This window comes from Lagopus leucura, unplaced genomic scaffold, assembly GCF_019238085.1.
Source record: "Lagopus leucura isolate 7727_CA_CO unplaced genomic scaffold, USGS_WTPT01 Super-Scaffold_100055, whole genome shotgun sequence".
NCBI classification, from domain to species: domain Eukaryota; kingdom Metazoa; phylum Chordata; class Aves; order Galliformes; family Phasianidae; genus Lagopus; species Lagopus leucura.
The window spans coordinates 1,095,730-1,110,933 of NW_024962301.1; the positions used below are offsets into that span (position 1 = coordinate 1,095,730).

A 15,204-nucleotide genomic window follows, 5' to 3' on the forward strand; every position below is an offset into this window, starting at 1 on the left:
TGATTTATGTCTGCAAAGCCTTGTTCTTTAAACTTGGTATTCTGTATCCTTTTGATAGCGAGCCCTGTGCTCTAGGAGCTGCCAAACAGCTGCTGTGATATTGTCTTCTAGCTGATTTCTGCTTGCCCAGTGCAGCCACAACTTGCAGCACTTCTGTTGTCCAGTTGTTAGCAGAGACTGTACTTGGCTGGCTGGCAAGCACTCATTGTGGTGTCTTTATTTCAGTTCAGCTTGTATTTGAATTTTGTGAGGCCAGACTGACGTTTTTCAGTTGCTTATTTATTTTAATTCCTGGTGTATCCAGAATATTACTCAGTAACTGTTCTTCAGAGCTCAAGGTGCTTGTGTCAGATGGCTTAGGGCTGAAGTTCCTCCTGCATGGCCATATATACTCACAGTGCCTTTTCCTGCAGGGATTGCTGTGTGCATTGGCATGGCCAGCACATTTGCCTATGCCAACTCCACACTCCGAGAGCAGGTTGCTCTAAAGGTAAGCACAGCATCTTGCTTTCTTTTGCTCCCAGGCAACGTTTCTCTTAGCACACAAAATGTCTATGCTGAAAATTCTTTTGCAACATAGGGTTGAATGCCGTTGTATAGATACAGGTCTGTCAGAGTATGTGTCCTGTGCCACAATTCTCACTTCTGCCTACTTCTCCCCACTGATGCTTTTGGGAAAGGAAGTCATAGAAAAGCAAGAGAGGGAAAGTCAGGAAGGTGCAAACCTGCTTCTGGTTCTGCCACTGGCTGGCAGTGCTTCATCAAGCACTTATCTGTGCCTCAGTTTCCCATTGTGCCTAGTGGAAATCAGTGTCATTAAACAGTAATGAGATGTAATTCTCTAGTGTTTAATTGTTCAGGTTAAGGATTTGCAGGCGTGGTACTTGTTAATGTCTCTATAATGCTGTCCTGATGTTAAACTTAGAATATAAAGAAACGGGGGATTTTCTCAGTTTTTACAATCTTCAGTGTCAGCAAAATAGTTCAACAGCACCAAAAGCACAAAACAAGAATTGCTTTTCTGTATGCACAAGCATACATTGTACCAGTAGCAGTGAAATAAAGGTGATAGAGTGCCCAGGGAACAGATAAATTGCACAGTTGTGTAATAGATTGCTGTTGCCTTGCACTTTGCACCTCTGTCTTTCTCGCACTGTGCCCATTAATCCGCCTGCTTTAAATCTCAGCCTAACATCCCTGGCTGTTGAATAGCTACAAATAGCTCTATTCTTAATGCATCTTAATAAAGCTGCTTTTTTTCCCCTTCCCAAGAGTTTTTTTGCTCTCCAAAATAACACTGGGCCAAGACCCAGGACAAGATCTTCTGCCTTCCAGCTTCCATCCGTAATGTTCCTCGTGCTTTGAAATGTAAAATTTGTACTTCTTCTGACCTTTAATTATTTCTTGAGTCAAAAATATGTGTTCCAGAGCCTTCATGTATTCAGACAACATTCATGTGCTCCATGAAGCAGTGGGCTATGCTACCTTTGGTTTAGCTGAGCCTTCTAAGTGACTTTGGGTAGATCTGTAAAACACTCCTTTCACAAAGTGCCATTCCACACAGGTTTAGGCTCAGAACTGCAGTATAATACGTGGAAGTGACTTCCTTTGAACTGTGTCTCAAGCTGCATTTTAAATATCAGGAGAATTTAGATGTCCCCAGAAAGATCCCAACTTTGAACACTGCATTCTGCAAACCAGGCTGTCATTTCCACCAGTGTGTTTGCGTTAATTTCTCTGAAGTTGCTCTATTTGCAGAGGTTGGGTGATGAGAGCCCTTTCTGCTTGTGTTCTAAGTGTCTTTACTCAGCAGCCTGTTTGTGAGTCTTAGTCCCGTGTAAATAACTAATTCCTGAATTCTCAATTGCATGCCTGGATCCCCTGGGCTGGCCCTGCATTTTTCAGCAGCCAGGAGCTCAGTGCAGCCCTCGAGGCTTGGAATTTATGTTCTCTGCTTTTTGTTGCTCAGGAGAAGAGATCAGTATTGGTTGTCTTCTGGATCTTGGCCTTTCTCACTGGGAACACCCTGTACTTGCTGTACACATTCAGCTCCCAGCAGCTGTACAACAGGTGGGCAGAATTTACATTGCATCTGATGGAGGCGGGTGATAATTGCCAGGCTGGAAAGGAGGAAGCCCACTTCTACTCACTCTTCAGGAAGTGTGGATGCTCACTGTGTTTGCTGTCGTTGTTACACCTTTGTGGTACCTTCCAACACAGGAAAAGAATATGCCTATCACTTTTATCAGAGGACTATGCCCCTATCAATAAGTGACATAACCAGGTCTGAACGAGCCAGCTGTGATGATATGCTACAGTTTCTGCTTGAAATACATACACTTGCCACTGAAATACATACACTTCATAAGCATCAAAGCAGGTTGGATAGTTTTTCATAGCAGAACTTTTCCATTTTGAACGCTGTGACTGAATGTAGGGAGCAGCTGTTGGAAGCAGATAAGAATGGACCAACTGGTTTGACTGGTCCTGTCATATTTTCTTTTTGGTCTGTCCAACTTTTAGTCTGTTACTGGAGATAAGCTGGTCATGAAGCAGCTGTGTGTTACCTCTCTGTACTCAGCACTTGGAGGCATCTGGGTCTGGTGTGATTAAGATGGGCTCAACTTTCAAATTCTGACTGAAGCACTTCTCAAATACAGAGGAGTTAGTATCCATGGATTTGGTTCAGTACTATCCCTGCAAAGATACTTAAGCAAAGAGAGATTAGTGGAATAAGTAGGAAGAAATGAAGCAGTTATCAAACCCAGTCACTTGAGAAGGTAGTTTTGGCACTCTTAGTTAACACCGCATGAATTATCTTCCCAATTAGAATATTACTTGTCCCACTGGAAGAAACTTAAATTTCAGAATTAAAATATTTTCTGGAGTATACAGTGCACATAGCATGCATCAGTTGGGCTATGGCTGGACATCTCTCAGGTATGTTCTTTCTCTCACTTAGTTCATTGCTTATCAGATTCTCCCCACAAATACTGTCTGTGCAGTGGAGGAGTCCAGGTCTGCAGTCTGCCCACCCCCCTGGTTGCTTTTGGAGTTGCTCCTAATGAATTAGGGTTTCATTATTGGAAAGTTGTGTTTGTAAAGAAGAGAGAGAGCTGGGAAGTTATGTAGGTAAGAATGAGAGGTGGTGAGCTGTGGGATAATCTCCATGCAGTTTATGGGGGACACGAAAGAGGTATGGCAGAAAGGTGTGAAGGTGCTCAGAAGAAATTTATTGCACCATAGGGAAGCAACGTGGCTTTAGGAAGCAGGTTAAGGTTAAGCTCACAAATAGAAATAATTTAAAATATGAGACAAGTCTCCTGAAATACAAGGGTTTCAGCAATCTGGGACCATCCTGCACACTGTTTAGGGCATAGTTTATTAAGAGTAAACAGTCTGGGCAATCACTTACTGGAAAACCCCTTCTTGCAAGTGATGTGTTGGGGCACGGGGGGACCTGTGCCCATTCACAAGGCAGGCCTGTGACGTTAGAAATAACTGTTTTGTTTTTTCCTTCTTCCTCATTTATTTTTCAACTCCTGATTTACTTACTCTTTACTCGTTTCTAGTGCATAAACAGTAGTAAAGTCTCTGATTCTGTTTTTGTTTTAGGGTTTAATTTTACCTGTTGTGCTGTGCCAATGTTGTGAGTATTTTAAATTCATGCTCAGGCTTTTCTTTCTGGGTTGTTTATTTTACCTTTCCTTTCTTTTTATTTTATTATTTTTTTAAATTTTTGCTTTCTACCACAAGGCTTTGGTAGGGAAATACCGTGGAGAGGAATCCTATTTTTTCAGTGTGAGTAGAGTCCAGGCCTCATTGCTGCTCATGGCTGCGTGAAGCTGTGCTGTCCTGCACTCCCCTTCTTTAAAGACCAGACGTTCAGCCCAGTCAGTAGCACTAAGCAAAGACCACTGCCTTGTGGAGCTTTGGTTCAGGTGAGAGCTGCTAACTGGCAGCCTGTGAGCCTGTGACAGAGCATGGCCCTCCTGGAGCCCTAACCTTTCTGCCACAGTTCTGCTGTGTTCCCTTGTCACCCGCTCGTGACGAGCACAGCTGTACAGACTGCTGCCCCGAAATAGCTCTGCCTGTGGCGAGGCTGCTTCCATGAAGGAAGACACGGTGATCTTAAGTTTGGCTGTGACTTTCCTGTCCAAGGAACCGTACTAAAGAGCGAGGCCTCAAGCGAAAAGCTTTCACAGTCAGGACTGAAGGAGGACTGAAGGCGCTGTTGTTACACCAAAGGCTCTTTTTTAGTGGTCGATTGCAGGTTTTAATGCTTGAAATCTCAGAAATGGATTCTGTACGTGTTTGGGTCCTGTGTTCTGATAGCAGGCAAACCTGCTGGCCTTGGTAGAAACGGGCAAGAGGCCCAGAGGAACCGTGGGACTAATCTGCATGTCTTATTGCTGTTGCCCTTGAGAACTTCACTGTGGTTCATGGGAGTTTCTCTGCCTTTGGCTGATGATGGGTAGAGCTGGAACCAAGAAGCCTAAATGAGGTTCTCCTCGTTGCTATTTGAACTTTGTTGTCATGCCTTTCAGCCTTATATTTTTGAAGCCCAACATTGAGAGATTGGACTTTTTTGACCTGATGTGGATCGTGGGGATCACAGACTTTGTGCTGAAGTATCTCACCATTGCACTGAAATGCCTGATTGTTGCCCTGCCTAAGATCATCTTAGCTGTCAAGTCAAAGGTAAGAGCCCCTTCCCTTCCGGATCCACGGATGTGTATCTTTGATAACATGAGGTCTTTACAACATGGGTATGGCCAGAAATACGGGTGGAAGGGCAGGAATCAGGAAACTTCTGATGAAATTTTAGCAGAGTCACCTGGGCAGTAGGTTTTGGGTTTTGAAAAATCACGGACCTGAGCAAGGCTTTGGTAATGCCAGCAAGTGATTGAAGGCCAGAGAGAGAAGTAAGCACTGCTTGAGGAGTAAGTGCTAGCAGTGAGATAACTGCTTTTCTGATGGCTGCTGCTCTGTTTTCTGAGCTGGCTTTGTCAGTAGGTTAATTCTGAGGCACAAATTTCTTATTAACAGGAAGAAATTGCAAACACTCATCTTCTTTCCACTTTGGGTCAAAAAAATAACTTTGAAATTGAAGCTACTGATACCATGCAAGATAACGCCTGTTCCTGTCACGGTTGAAGAAATATTTTAAGTAAACAATTAAAATACTTCAATAAACCATACACAAACCGGGCCTAACATTTTAAACCTCCTCACCAAATCTTTTATGAAGGTATCCTTTCATACATTCGCATACGCAGATTTTACTCTTCACAGACCTACCACGTTCTGCATCCTTCCACATGCAGTGTCTGCTTTTCAGTGGCCAAAGGTGGCAATGCATACTGTGGGCATTTGGTGAAGAAACTTTCTGGCAGCTGCTGGTATGGGAGGTGGATGCAGATACCGTCATTAATGGATGAAAGTCCCAGGCAGGGCACTTAGGGGATATCTGAGCCGGGAATAGTTCTGCTTACAAATGACATGGGTGGCAGGGGAGTTGAGCAGTTTGTTCCTGCACAGCAGGGCTGTTTGAGGTGGTTATTAATTTATTTCTGGCAATTGTCCAAGTCCTCTGTGTTGGTTTTTTTTTTTGTTGTTGTTGTTTTTTTTTTCCCCCCTTCTTCTCCTATTATTATTACTTTATTTGGGGAGATTAATGTGCTGGGTCAGAGCATAATCCAGCTTGGGGAGGGGAGGAAAAAAAAATGATGTGAATAGTCTTCCCAAGATAAATGGCAGCATTGGAAAAGGTTCACAGCCTTTGCTTGCTTGTCTGAGAGCTATCCCAAGTACTCATTAATCCTTGTCGGGAGAGAAGAAAGAGAAGGGGGCTTTATTTGCAGCTACAGTGGGAGGCTGGTAAGATCACATCTGTCAAGGGCCTGTAATGATTCAGAGCACAGATGCTTCATTTTTTAATACCTTTTTCTGGATGGCAGTACTTCTCACTTTTTTTTTAAAGTCCCTTTTTGTCTTAGAATGTTGCTGATGGTCTCACTGTCCCTTGACATCTGAGACTGCTGTTACCTACTGCTATGGATCTGGATTTGCTTTTTATCCTGCTCCATGCACTGCATCCATTAGGCCGAGCAGGGATGAGATCTGGTGTAACAAATTAACCAAGATCAAACTGGGATGGGAGAGCTCCAAGAGAACCACAGGGTGCCACAGAAACCATCCCTGGTAACCACAGAGCCAAGCTCTTTCCCTGAGCCCTCCCCCAGCTTACCTCCACAAGCCAGCACAATTCTACTCATCTTATTTGTCAAGTGACCTTTTTATCCCCAAATGAGCTTGTTGTGAGTTAAAACAGTTCTACTGCACTCTGGACATTACCTTCACCAAACTCTTACCGAGGTACTTGCCACCTCCTGTCTTAATATTTATCAGATATAGAGTTACTGTCTTCCTCCCCAAATGCTTGTGTCAGTGTTTGTGCTGGAAGCCTACCCTGCGGTTTGTGAACTGGATGGCTGTTCCTTAATCACCACAGATAGCAAGCTGCTGGGGAAATAACTTTGTAGGGTAGAGCTGTAAGGTCGTGGGCTCTTTTTTTTTCCCCAGGAAATATTCACCAAGGGCCTCTCCATGGATAAAGCTGGCAGCTTCTAGCTCCTTATTATGCAAGTCCTGAAATGGGGATTACTACACTGTCAGGGACAGAGTTCAGTGCAGCAGCATTTGGGATAGAGGTATTTAATCTTGAATTTCCTTGCATTATCTTCTTGCTGGTGATAGTGGATGATAAAGCTTGCCAATGGGTGGAATATCAGGGGCTTTGATCATTCCATGGTCAGCTTCTGAGCAGGCTCTTCAGATGTTCCTCGTCTGGGAAGTTCAAAGGCACTTTGAAAGCCAGTTGGCTTTTCGTTCTGCTCTTTGAGATTCTAGTCTCCTCTGTTGTATTGTTTTCACTGATGCTTGCATCGTTTTTTCTTGTGATACGTTGCCTCTCAGTGTCCTTCTCTTGAATCTCTTACTTCTCCACATCCGTTGTGACTGAAGCAAAATCAGATTGTTCTTCCTCTTACACACTGAAACCTTTGTATGTCCTCTCAGTCTTCTCTATAGAAGAAACAATTATTTGAGTCTTTCCTCAGACTCATTCATTCCAGATCTTTGTTTTTCTTATTGCTCTCTGCTGGACTCTCTTTGTTTCTTTACTGAATTGCACCCCATCTTTTACAGACCATTTCTCTATTCTGTCAAATGACTTTGGATTATGAATCTTTCTTCCAATGTACTTCTCAGTTTAGCCTCAACTGCACGTTTAACAAGCCTACTTGGTTCTATCATTAAAGTCATTAATGAAAGCAGTGAGTAGTATCAAATTCCACTTAGCTCAGATTGCAGCTTTTCATTTGGACAGTGAACATAAAAAACTTTGGCTAGAGCAGTTCTCCCAGTCTCAAGTATATGGTCATGCATTGTGAGTATGGCCCCATCACAGGAAGGGCAGCATTTGGTTGAGGTGACATCGGTAATCTTGGATCCAGTACAGATTTAGAAGGAAAAAGTAAGAGGGCTTCTCATTGGCAATGGAAATGAGCCATGGAATGAGTTAAGTTGAAAGGGACCTTAAAGATCATCCAGTTCCAACCCCCTGCTGTGTGCAGGTCACCAACCAGCAGCCCAGGCTGCCCAGAGCCACATCCAGCCTGGCCTTGAATGCCTGCAGGGCTGGGGCATCCACAGCCTCCTTGGGCAACCTGTGCCAGTGCCTCACCACCCTCTGAGTAAAATATTTCTTCCCAGCATCCAACCTCAATCTTCCTTCTTTCAATTTAAAGCCATTCCCCCTTGTTCTAGCACTATCAGACCATGTAGAAAGTCAGTCTCCCTCCTGCCTGTAAGCTCCCTTCAAGTACTGCAGCACCTCAGTGAGGTCTCCCCGCAGCCTTCTCTTCTCCAAGCTGAACAAGCCCAGCTCCCTCAACCTTTCTTATAGGAGCTCCAGCCCTTTGCTCATCTTTGTGGCCCAATTCTGGACCTGCTGCAACAGCTGAAGGACAACCTGAATTTTCACCGTATTCAGAATGAGATTTACTAAAGCGTGAACTCATAACTGAGAAAAAACAAGTTAGCGTTAAGATGAAGAAGAAGAGGTTTGTCTTTTCAGTTTGAATACAGACAGCAATGAACATTTTGGGCCCAGAAAAGGTTAACAGGAACCAAAACAATACTCATTGCTTGAATGCAAAGCATGAAGGCTGCTGTATCTACCCAGGGTTTTCCAACCTTGACTATGTTAGACACAGAATATCTTTGCAGGTATCCCCACCAAAGGAAGAATGGAAATGTAAAAACAGCAAAGAGTTTCACAGGTTCCAAACTAGCCTGGAAAAACAGAGATGCCAAGAAAGTCATGGAGAAAGAATAGTGTGTGCATAACAGAAAAAAGCAGCAAAGAAAGGAAAGTTACCCAAATCAGAGTCAGATCTTGTACCTCTGCACTGGGGGTTGGGAGAGAAGGTGGTGAACCTGCTTAAAGATGTCCCTTCACCCCAAGAGCTGTGTTGTACCCTTCAAAGCTCAGTGCAACTTTTAATGGCAGCTGGGCTGGCAATTTCTTTGAAGCTTGGCTCCCACCCTGTATGTTGAAGGCTGTCCATTAAAATAAGCAAATAAGATCATTTGGTTCAATGTAAAATGAATTAAAGTAAATTAAACTGCAGGAGCCATGTGGCCTGCAGCAGCCTGCATTGTTGTGTGCACGTAAATGGCAGCTTTTCATTTTCACTGCTAAGGAATGACAGCTTGAGGGGGGTGGAATTAAAAACAAGGAAATAAATAATAAAAGGACATTTGCCAAAGATTTCTGTTTAGGAAATCCCAGGTGCCTGCAAGTCTCCCATCCCCTCCTCATGGTGCTGTCAGCAATCTAAGCTGATATCCTGGGGAGCAAAGAGCAGCGTGGGGGTGGGGTAGAGAAGAAATAGCAGGACAAAAGAGCTGTGTAAGAACCTGGGATGTGCAGGGGAGAAAGGCACATACCAGGGGCACTGTTAGCCAGCAGTGAATAAATAAGTCAGAATTTTCACTGCATGCTCTGTACAGGTGCACAGCCCAGTTACAGGAACATAAGGAAGCCCGGAGCACGTCTAGAAGGCTGGAAATTCATGAGGAAAGCAGTAATATTTGTTGAAAGCATAGCATGAAATTACTGTTTGAGTAAATACTTGTCTGTTCTGCTTGAAAGATAAATCTAGACATTGCAAATGAGTTTAAGGTCGGGGTCATACTAGCATTACTCATGTGAGGTTTGTTCTATAGACTGTTCAAGTTGCATCAGTGGCAAGTGTATGAACCAGCACTGAGTGAACCTCACTGCATCTCTGGGAATGGCTGCTTGGACATTTTTGGTTGCTTAGTTTTGTGTCTTTAGTTCTGTTTGGTTTTGTTTTTTTTTTCTTTACATGCCATCTCAGCAAATTTGGTTGGAAAAAACCTCAGTCTGTGTGACAGCCATTCTTTACATAACTTTGCACTCTGACTTTGGACCAAATGCCTTTTTCGAGTGCAGCCCAACTTCTCTGGTGTAGGGTGGTTACAGCTCTATTGTGGAAGCTGGTTTAATTTAGGGTAGCCCCAGTGCTGTTCTGTGTAAGAATGGAGCATGCAGATGTGTGTGGTTGTCATGTCACCACCTGTTTCTGTCTCTGTGAACAGCCCTGTATAATTAAACAATTGTTGTAAGGCAAATAAGCACAATGGTCCAGGTTTCCAGCAATCTGCTTCCATTTTCCATCATAGCTCAGCACCATGAGATACCATGGCTCAGAATTTTGGGACCCAGCCTCTCACTGGTCAGCCTGACCTGTCCTCAGTCACACAGAGGACTTGTGTGCAGAATTGTTAAGTTCCTTGAGCACCTAGCTCACCTTGCAGACTGCATTCCTCTAGAACAACCCATCACATAGAACAGGTCCCACTGGATCACGGGGGAGGAGGAGCAGCTTGCTGCTGCCACAGCAATTCCTCTAGGCTGCAGCTCTTCCAGAGGCTTATGTTAAGAGGAAAGAAGCCCCTCTTTCATCCTAGGGCAGAGTATGATGAAACAACTAATTAGGGAGCTGGTATCATTCCTTTCTTCATACTCATGGAAAAGAATTGTTGCTTGGAATGTTTGTGTCCTCTGGATGCTGTTCATCAAAAGCATGGAGGCATTAAAACAAGTTGCACAAGGAGTAGGAACAGAAGCGGTACGGTACAAAAAATCCCCAAGTATGGTCTTCCTGTCCCTTGTCTGGTTGGTGCCAGAGTTAATCTCAGTCTCCTCCAGCAGTGTGTCTAAATTGTGGCTAGACAGGCAATGGCCTGTCCTCTTGTTATCCTCTCCTTGAGGATCTTGGATGCTCTGTGGGGGAAGCTCGCTCAGAAATAGATTCACTCTGCTCAGAGAACACTGCGTTGCTCCTTTAGAGCCACGGGAGGTCTGATGGTTCTGTAAAGACCTCCCTGTGCAGCTGCTTTAAGAGATCTGTTGAAGAAAGAAAGAAACTGAAGCATAAGCGCTGAGAAACTGGGACTCTTTCTTCTCCCTCGCAGGCTCTGAAAGTCACTGCTGCTAAACTTTAAAGAAAGCAGTGCTCTCAAGCACCTTCCAAGTTTAAGTTCCCAGTTTAAGCTGTCTGAGGTGTGGCTGTCAGAGGTGCTGTACACTAACCATGAAAATCTCCTGGTCCTTCTAGACCCACTTTGGAATTGATTCTCATCAGCCTTGCCTGGATTTTCACCAGCATCCTCCATGTCACAGTGCTGTTTACTGCTCCTTCCTTAAAGTGTGATTTGAGATCTCAGCAGAGTCTGCTCTCCTCTGATCCAAACTGCCAGCAGGTCTCGAAGTGTTTCTAGCATCTTCCCGCCTCAGTATATGTCCTAATGCTGCTGGCAGCGGAACAAGTGAGACTTGGAACTTCCCTGGAGTGCTAATCACAACTTACAGTTGCCTCATTGCAACTTCTCTCACTTCTTTTACATCCCGTTTTAATTCCGTGGTGTAAAGCCTCTCTCTGTTTCCTTCTGTGGAAGCACATGCACACTTGTGCAGAGCCTGATGTCAAATGAGAGCCCAAAGTCAGTGCTTGGTTAGCGTGTGTAGGAATTAGCATTGCTTCTGCAGCTGTAACTGCCCCCCTTTGCTATGTGTATATTACAATTAGTTTTTTAATTACATGATTTCATGTTATTTTTCTGTAAGACCTTCATCCATCAGCAGTGTGGGATGCTGTACGCCATGGTGCTTAGATTTATAGTGACAGGTCAAGGGGGAATGGTTTTAAACTGAGACAGGGGAGGTTTGGGCTGGATATCAGGAGGAAGTTTTTCATCAGAGGGCGGTGAGGTGCTGGCACAGGCTGCCCAAGGAGGCTGTGGATGCCCCATCCCTGCAGGCATTCAAGGCCAGGCTGGATGTGGCTCTGGGCAGCCTGGGCTGCTGGTTGGTGACCTGCACACAGCAGGGGGTTGGAGCTGGATGAGCACTGTGCTCCTTTGCAACCCAGCCATTCTGTGATTCTATGGGTTTCCATGAAATAAGAGAAGTCACCTGAAGGAGAAGCAGTGCTTGCCTTACCTGCAGTCATCGTTTCAAAGCAGATCCGTATAGGAGCAGTAATTGTACTCACGCTTAAGAGAACATACAATTCTTAATATGGATGAAAAATAGCAGAAGTTCAAGATTTCACACAATTCAGCTCAGAAAACTTCAGCCTGAATAGCCAAGAAATAACGGAGCTGAAGAGCAGAAGGCAGAACGGAGCACTGAGTGCACTTACAGATGATGGGTGCTGCCTGCAGCGGCTTCCAGCTATCAGAAGACTGTTTTGCTGCTGAAGTTGTGGCTAACAACCTTGTTTTGTAAGCTTTTGGCTCAGAAGATCACAATTATCCTCAGCATGGCCCTCTGCAGAACCACTTCCATTTCCTTGGCACTTTCCCTAGCTTAGAGAAGGGCTGGTGTTGCACTGGGATGCCTGACAGGCTCTGTCTGTAAACGTTTACTGTAGCACTGATTCTCTTCTCAGTGCTGCTCTGCTGCCCTTGTGCTGCTCTCCCCTCCTGTGATCGCTGAGCTGCACAGGGCCTCTCCTAAGGGCCGAGAGGTGATGGGAAGAGGCACAGTGCCTCGATTGGAAACCTCCCTGTGCTCTTGTGAGGGTGCTAAGCAGTCCTGGTACATTGCAAGCTGCAGGTTCACATCACAGCAGGGAGGAATTAGTGAAGCTTTGTCAAGGGTACAAGTTTTGTGGCTGGAAAACGTGGAGTTTTGTCACTCGTGGCACATTTGTTTTGGAGTCCTGCAGCCGTTGACCCACCTTCATGTGGTGCTGCGGGCTCAGCCACTTCAGTGTCTCAAAAAGCTTTGAGGGATAAGAGTTCCAGCTTCGTCCTGATTTCAGCCTTCAGAGGACAGATGCCCCAAAATCCATCTGATGCAATGGGAAAGCAAGCAGTGACCAGGACCAGCCTGTCCTGCCAGGGAAACGAGGCCGAATGAAGGCCGATGCTGAGCCCAGCAGGAGGACGGAGGAGGCGAGCAGCTGGCAGCCTGCAGCTTGCTGGTAGCTTTCATCAGCGCTGGCTGAGCAGGGGGAGGTGGGGAAACGCCTGCGTGAAGGGAAGGAAGCGGCAGTGCAGTCATGAGCAGGCTGCGGCCCTCTGTCACAAAGGCTCCAGAAATAACCGATGATGGTATGGAGGCACGAGGCCCTCAGTGCTCATTTAATAAATTGCTTGCGTTCAGGCCCACGGATTGTCGCCGTTACATTTTTGCTCCGTGATGCCACCTGGGATTAACCGGGGGGGGGGGGAGAGAAGAAGAAAACAGCCCAGGTCCGTTAGCAACTGCTGGTGTGACCTCACTCCCTGTCCCGGGGGGGATATGAGATCATGAGAATGCCAGAGCTCTCCGAAGGATTCGATTTGCTGGTATGGCCGCCGAGTGATCTCATCCCAGCCCCAGGGAAGGGCGCTGGCTGCTGCTGTCCTGCTGGGCGGTGGGGGTTCATCCCACCCCACATCTCAGCAAACGGCTGCTGACCCGAGCTGACACCAGTGATGACAAAGCTAACAGGGACAGCACAGCAAAATTCCAGGGGAATTTCCCCCTTCTCCCTGTTAGGATCGAATAGAAGCTGGCATTAAAACATTTCTGCGGTCTGGATAATGTTACGCTTTAAGCGTAGTTCTGGGCCCACGGCTTGAAGTGACTTGCTGTGCTGTCGCCACTTCTCCCTCTTAGGCCCTGTGGGACAGAAGAGAGATTGCTCCTTCCTGAGGCTGGGAGACCCCCACCCCTTTGTCTACGTTAAGGTCCTCAGGAGAGTTTGCCTTGCTGCATTTGTGGCATTCAATCCGGTATTGGGATGAAGTTTGCTTCAGCAACTCTTTGTCTGCACCTGCAGGCACAACTCAGCCTTTCCCTTATGGAGATAGGATTGCTTCGCAGAATCACAGAATGTCAGGGGTTGGAAGGGACCCCGAAATATCATCTCATCCGATCCCCCATCCAGAGCAGCAACACACACATTAGGTCACGCAGGAGTGCCTAGGAATTTGTTGCAGTTATTTTGCTTTTAGCAGACAACATCCATGGGAATCCCACAGTGTGTTGCGTGGAGACTTCTCTGATTTCTGGTTCTGAATTGGAGAAACAAAGGCATGGGAAAGGGGAAGGAGAGGAAAAATGGGCATCTTAGAGTGTTGTGTGCCTTGATGGTTCTTCAGAGCCAGTGTAGACATCCCAACACCTGAGTGGTAAGGGAAGGATGCTTACACAATTAGATTCTTAGGGATGATCTGCAAAGCCATCATGAAGATGGTGTCACCTTGCATTTAAATCTCTGCACCTTCAGAAGATGTGTAGCTTGAAAAAGATCTGTCTTGTTTTCCTTTTCTCATTACTGATAGTGTCTACATTTTATATATGTAAACCTGTAAGCCTTAACCCCTCCTGCTAACATGCTGTACAGGTATGCAAGAAGATCTACACCCATAACCTGCTCTAAAAGCTTCAGATTCACAAATGTAAAATAACAGCTGGATAAGTGAAAGAGCGAGAGGAACACAAAGAAACACTGCAGTTATCCTTTGTAGGCACCAGGTTAGGTGGCCACAAAGATAACTGCATCTCACGAGTCCTTGTGTGGGGTAGCAAACTGCATAGGTGAACACAAGTCCTATAAGCTTCAAGCTTTGCACCTCTTAAATGTTCTTCTTTGGATTTCTTGATACTGATCACCTTTTTTTTTACAGGGGAAGTTTTATCTGGTTATTGAAGAGCTGAGCCAGTTGTTCCGATCCCTCGTCCCCATCCAGCTATGGTACAAATACATCATGGGAGATGACCCATCCAGCAGTTATTTCCTAGGAGGGATCCTGATCATCCTGTACAGCCTCTGCAAGGTGAGCAGCGCCTCGTTAACAGGCAAGAACAGAGCCAGAAGTTGGGGGGAGAAATGCACCTCTAGATGTTGCCATCGCTGGGCAGGAGGGGAAGCTGCAGCTTGGCAGCCCTGTGCTTCATTGCCAAAACATTCTGCTTCAGCACTGTATGGGCAGCGGTGAGCTGGAGGGAGATGTGTGACTGCTCGGCAATGTTGCATCAGGCTGATGAAGTCATTGCTGCTCTCTAATAGTCTTTATTCTGTGAAGGCTAGCAGAGAATGACAGCAGAGCCGTGGGGGGCCACTATTGGAAGAGAGCTTTGCTGTCTCCAGGCTTGTAGATTCAGCACCACGAGGGATTGCTGCAGTTAAGCTTTTCTCTCTGTCTTGTGAGAGAGAGCAGCTATTCTGTTACGCACAGCACTGAGGGCAGCAGGCAAATGGAAGGACTTCCAGGTCCTGCCTGGATAAGCGGGCAGTTCTCGCCCCATTCTAGGGGCTGGCATCTCTGAGACAAGTCGAGGGTCTCAGTGACAGACAAATGCAACTGATGTTTTCTCAAAAATAACGAGGCATAGAGTCTGCCTGTACAATTGCAAGCGAATAGGTGTGACTTTAGGAAGGCATGTCACAAACCTGAGGTCTAGAAGTAGCTGTAAGTCTCGTTATGTCGGGGCAGGGCAGCAGCTGAAGCAAACAACGGATGCACTGTTATCCATTCCCCTGAGAAGGTGCAAGTAAGTCTGGCTTGCTGCATGTTCTTTTCAGCATGGGAAAAAGGGCCTGCGGGACTGAA

At 45.8% G+C, this 15,204-nt stretch overlaps 1 protein-coding gene across 3 annotated transcripts in view; it reads left to right on the top strand.

Annotated features, from left to right (window-relative positions):
* Positions 1-15,204, top strand: part of RNFT2 (ring finger protein, transmembrane 2) — a 28,374-nt gene that overhangs the window by 6,233 nt on the left and 6,937 nt on the right. For all 3 annotated transcript variants that reach the window (XM_042886215.1, XM_042886213.1, XM_042886214.1), the window contains exons 4-7: positions 414-490; positions 1,970-2,070; positions 4,548-4,701; positions 14,278-14,427. In XM_042886215.1, coding sequence (XP_042742149.1) covers positions 414-490; positions 1,970-2,070; positions 4,548-4,701; positions 14,278-14,427 — 482 coding nt within the window. The remainder of the gene's footprint in view (positions 1-413; positions 491-1,969; positions 2,071-4,547; positions 4,702-14,277; positions 14,428-15,204) is intronic.